Here is a 6,000-nt window from a genome sequence, read left to right on the forward strand (position 1 = left end):
TGTGCTCATAATCGTGACAGAGGGACTTGCAAAGTGAGGTAACTGAAGGTACCACCACAGAATGATGACAGAAATGAATGTAAAAGATATGAGCTGGGTGTCTTCTGAAACCTCATAAAATCTATGAGTAATTCAGAAATGATTGGCTATACTCAAGTTCGTAGTCGGGTTTTGCTGGATCCACTTCGAAAAGGGCATCGTTTATGATACCCCGGTGTGCTGTGACTGTCCTCTACTCATTTTCAGCATCAGTGGTTTCGGCTATTATTATCAACCCGTAGTATCACAGAACATCCGGCTATCGACAACTCTTCATTTCTTTTCAGTTGCCCATAGAATCAATGCAGTTGGCCTTCGTGTTACCAGTTCGCTTGATCCATCGGTGAGTAGGCTCATGCACCTGTTACACCACTTTACTTGTGTATGATTTGGCTGTGAAGTAGTTGACACTCTGAACTTGAAAACTGTGCTGCCCCGTTGCCGTCTGGTTGCATCCGCATGTCCGTCTTGCGACCGGACTTCTAACAGCTCAACTAAATTGACAAGCAAGACATATGGCAAAATGTGGAAGGTTGTTGAACTAGATCGTTTACGTTACATACGATTCTGATTGCCAGTGGGAGACGAGACTCAGACGGGCCAAATCTATTGGATGGTATAACTGGGAAGTGCATTTTCCGTTGGACTATGCACCATTTTGTCCGATTGGAAACAGAAATATAGCTATTGGCCAAGTGCAGCACGCTTGGTGAAGCCTGAACAATCAGTGATTAATTACAAGGATTATGGGAACTACCGAACCAGAATCATCCATCACTGCCGCGGGGCATTAGCCTCTTTCGATTTCGTTAGTTTCGCGATCATAACCTGATGATCGTCATTGACCTACATGACCAGTCGTTGGTTGAACCGAGTCGGTCACGTGTTAGTGCCCTAAGCAGTTATTTTTCACTGTCAACGCCGACCAAATGATTTCTCTTCGATCCAACTGACAAATTTTGTTGGCATTTGTGGGTTCGCGAGTGATATGACAATTTAATTGGTGGGTGAGGCCACGTAGATTTTTTGTTTACTTGGGCTATTTACTTCATATCTACACCATTTCTGTTGAGGATTCTTTTTCACTAATCACCACATACCACCAGATCGACTGACTAACAACCGCTCTGCACACGCTCGCTATTTCTATTTCTATTTCCATTTCTATTCTATTCAGATTAAGATAACTTGCGACAAGTCGGCGTGGCCGTGTCTATTGTCTGCCCCACCATTGTTGGTAGCCTGTTTAATTTTCTTACCGATTCTGCCGTGAATATCCTATCATCTTTTGTCTGCAGACATTTGTGCAGTCTTCGCATCTTAGTTTGGGAAGAAAGTCCCTGTTACTATATAATAGGAAAAGTTTCCTTCATTTCACTAATGTGAAGCCACTACTGTTAGCCGAGTTCATGACCCTTTGGACATCTCTGGTCTATATGGAATAACTGTAGTCCCAATTCATCCTCCATTGGGCTTCGTCACGCAAACAATTAACCATCTAAACAGATGCCCAACCGAACCTGCTAGAAATCCACGATCTCAAAGTCTGTTCTTTATTTAAGTTTAGACCGCTGCCGGATCGGCTTATTCTGTAAACTGGATCCATATTTGGTTAAACGGTGGCCAATATCGTCCTTGGACGGGCCGATAAATAGTCTAGAATCTCTTCAGTATTAGTCATACAAATCCATGCACTGACTATATTTTCGTGCAAAATTTTATTGTTAGGTAAAATGTTAAGTTGTGAGTGTACAATTTCAGATGCAAAGTGTTAACTGGTAAGTTAATTGCGACAGTTCACTTGTCACGTCCCATTGAATCTGCACAACGCCAAAACGTTTTTTGTGGGTACGGAGGTCCGGAGAATGTTTCTGTTCAATGGATTCTATAGAACTGTCTGCCAAATCCGGGGATAGTTGACGACCCATGGTGTCAAGCGCGAAGTGATCGGATTTAGGCATGCTTTTTTATCTTCCACTGTATTACGCGCCTTAGGGTGTATCCATTCTAGAAACGTGATGTGTATGAGGAGCCATCACTCGGTTTTTCTACAGAGAACCTTTTCGATGCATTTGCACACACGAGCGGACGCCGAAACATACAAACACATCACCTCGTTCTCTGGTGATTCCCGTGAATTTGCTGAAAAGGTTGTTTGAAGCTCCAGTATATGCACCCGATCTTCCATTAAGAATACTCTCTAAGAATCGTGTCGGCCCATGCAGTGGGCAAAATAATTAGTTTCATAAGAGCACTTGCGTTGCGGATTTTTGCATGCCCCTGAATCCGTGGTTGGGATGTACTTTTAGGGTACATTCATGCCCTAAATTACTATTACGGATCACTACCAACTCGAACTTTGTTCTTATTCGTTATATATTAATTCGTTAATATTTGCCAGTAAGTGCCTTCATCTGACTACTGTCTGAACTTCTGTGGACAGCCAGTTTCATTCAAAACAACAGTGACCTTACCCACATCTATGTAACCACTTTTTTCCACATGCTTTAGGACGTTTAATTCCACTAGCTCTGACAACCTTTGTGAATTAAAAACTATGGCCAGATGAAACGATAGTTTGTCCGCTTTCATTGAATGAAGCTTTTGAAACAAAAATTTAACATTCGCATTGTAATTATTATTCCTTCTTTTAATTACTGCAAAATTCAACCCCCCCCCCCGAGGACACGTGACGCTCTCCAATCTCAGTACATATGTATTAAAGATCGAAAGGCTAACGTCTTAGAAAATTCCTTTGCTCTTGGTATTGATTAATGCAGTCAAGTTTAGCAAAATGACTAATGTACCACCTTATCCGCCAATGGTTTACGTTTTTGGCTAGGGCATTTCTGAAAAATGTTTTATATTCAGGTCTTTCTGAGTTTGCTAGTAGACAAATTGTTTGCTGTGCAGACGAATAATAATATTATATCGGACAAATGTTGACTCAGTTTTTTGGGACCTGTCTACTTCCAAACAGGCAATTTACTTAACTTCTTAGAGGGACAGTATATATGAAGAACCAAAATGTGAGGAATTTTACTGTTTTTCACCTTCTCAAGTTGAAGAACCGGAACTGCGTTGTGTGAAATTTTCGAGACACGAGTTGATTTCACAAAGTACATCTGTTTGGAAATCTATCCCAAGGGTATGTTAAAGCCGTCACTGTAGGCTTGTAGGAACAACCACGATCAATGAAAACATTTTATGCAGATTTCTTCGTAAATACACCCACTTCCAACAAAACATCTCTCACACATGATGATGTCGTTATCCAAGAATCGTGTTTACCTTTGACTGTAAGGACGTGGATGGGTCAGAATCCATAAACTCCAAGTGGATAACCTATGAGAATTAACAATCGAATTTAGTATGTATGAAGCAGTATGACAGTATAGTTAGTTTACTTGAAACTTAACGGATTTTGTTTGTGGGAGATAATATCAGCACCAACCACGTCGAAAAGCTGGGCCAGGCTTTCGTCCAACGAGCCCTCATGTGGCGACTCAGATGGCTGCTCCTAACGATGGCTAATTCATTGTCATGTTTATAGGCGTGAAAAAATGTTACGGGGGTATTACGAGTCTGCACTGCCGGACCGGTCTCAGGCTTAAGATCAGCTAAGGAATACATGTCTGTTTATTACGCTAATGATAATTGGACACTTTGGTCCACCTGCCAATTGTGACCACCCTTATTGTGCACGCCCCCCCTCTGTTTTGTCAGGTGATGAACACACGATAGTGCAAGATGAAGCGTTTAAGAATAATTCGCGAAGCCCAATATTCAGGTGATATCGGACGCCATATAAGCATTGGAGAAACAACAAACAGCCACGGTTGTGGTGCGAATCAGTTGATGTTCTACCGGGTTATGCAGACTAGTCTGATGAAATATGCGTTGAGAAAGTGACCAGGTGACAGTCTGATGAGTCTGTCTGTGTGCCAGTGGCTAATCTTGTGCGAGTTGATAAAAATCGAGGACCGCGTCTGTGTTTATGTCCTACATTTGTATTGTGGTTGTTCCGCTTACTTTCTTCAGTGGAGGCCGGAGGCGCTAAAAGGAAGAGTAACGACAGACAATCCTGCGCCAGCAGAAACTGTCCAAAGATATGACGCCTTGGCAGTTTCATCCAACACAGAAAGCTCGATAGGAAGAACATAGTTTTCCTATAAAAGGAAATATAAGCGTGCGAAACTTGTGATATTAAATGTAAACGGGCACCGTAGCCTTCACGAGCAAAACACTGTAGAGACCGTGAAATTATCTCTTGCCCTAAGCGCTATTCTAGCAACCCAGTAACTAACAGATACTGATACTCACTGTACTGACAGCCTAATTTGCAAAGGCGCGATTCAGAAACGCGCCATTTGAAAGGATAAAGTGTCTGAAAATGGCTTGGTAAAAAATCAACACGCATAAATGTTAGCTAGCAAAGTATCACTCAACAGTTACCCATTTCCTGTTCACTACCCAACAGAATAGACACTTTATGTTATGAACGCTCGCCCAGTGAGACATTTTTTCCATGTATGCATAGTGACCTGAAGATTTTTGCGTAAAGTCTGAGTGATGTGCAAACGAATGCCCTCGGGTTTTCATTCGGCTATTGTTAAACCTTGCCCGTTTAGCTTTCAAAGAAGTCTCCGTTTCTGTCACCGCAAACACCGTCTGGAAGTCTCAAAGGATAGGAGTTTGTCCCTACCTTTAATGTGAATTCTAACCTTACTGTGGTCCTATGCAGCTGACGTTTTAGTACCATACTATTCAACAAATTTATTTTTCAACTTCTGCGTTTTGATTAATAGCGAAATTTTGTTTACCAATGTGAACAACTTCAAACAGGTGCCGCCCGAAATAATGACTTTTGAGACGGTAAAGCACTCGACTGCAGCGAAGCCGAGAAGCGGCATTGTTATCAAACCGGTTTTGATATCTGGAGCGAACACAGCTTCCTTTCTGTAAAAGCTTAAAAACTTGACTCCAGTAACCTCCCACGACTCATTGGTATCACTAGGGACAGTGTCCGCTGCACATAGAGTGGCCCCTCCAATGGAGAGCATTCAAGTGATCCGGCCAAAGTGATTCCTTCTAGAGAACAGGTTGCTACTGAAGGAAATTCTAATATTCTTGTGACAACCAACCAAACCGAAGGTCCGTAATGTATCTTCAAAGAAAAAAGTCATTTTTGCGTATGATTTGAAGTTTTGTACTGACTTAGGCCCGTCTGTTGTATGAGAAGTAAACATTGAATGCCGAAATATCTAATTATACGTGCGACAATAATCGTATTCGGGAAGTCAACCAAGGAATGGGCACATTCCACCCGGGAAAATTCATTTCATTAGACAAAATAAGTGGATTTTACTGGTGCACAAACTCTAGTTCTGACCTCTGTCTTGAACTGTGCGTTATTTCTCCTAATTCTGTTGATTGTGATTGATGCAGCTCAGCAGATCGACAATCATTCAAACAATAACAGGGAAATCATTGTCACTTCAAGCGGTGCGCTGTTTCCAGGACTGCAGTCTAAATGAGGTCCTTGTCTAACTGGACTTCAGTTGAAATGGTCGAAAGGCTCCGGTGCTATAAGGAATGTTCAGTTCTCTGAAAAATTTTGCAGGACCGGGATTGAGTGTCATCTTAATAATGGTGAAGCAGATTAGGAAGATTTGTGTTCAAGCAAACGGTCAATCTGGTGGCACTCAGGGGCACTCTGAAGCTTAGTTTCTGACTATCCAAGTTTGGATTTTGCAAACCACTTCCATCTGTTACAAAACCCATGTGGGTAGGCAACGGACGGTGCGTCGGCCTCTGGTTGCCTTGTGTCCACACAATGTATACTTCTAATTGCGGGAGAAAACACTATATTTTCCAGACACAATAAGCAATTCGATAAAGAAACTGAATTGCATAAAAGGAGCGCATATATATATATATATATATATATATATATATATA

The 6,000-nt window shown here is 41.8% G+C and overlaps 1 protein-coding gene across 1 annotated transcript in view; it reads left to right on the plus strand.

Annotated features, from left to right (window-relative positions):
• Window positions 1-6,000, plus strand: part of T265_00988 (hypothetical protein) — a gene marked incomplete at both ends in the record, with an annotated part of 41,597 nt that overhangs the window by 21,942 nt on the left and 13,655 nt on the right. The window contains one exon of the mRNA XM_009164903.1: window positions 337-382. Coding sequence (XP_009163167.1) covers window positions 337-382 — 46 coding nt within the window. The remainder of the gene's footprint in view (window positions 1-336; window positions 383-6,000) is intronic.

The sequence above is a fragment of the Opisthorchis viverrini genome (genome assembly GCF_000715545.1).
Source record: "Opisthorchis viverrini unplaced genomic scaffold opera_v5_10, whole genome shotgun sequence".
Classification (NCBI taxonomy): domain Eukaryota; kingdom Metazoa; phylum Platyhelminthes; class Trematoda; order Opisthorchiida; family Opisthorchiidae; genus Opisthorchis; species Opisthorchis viverrini.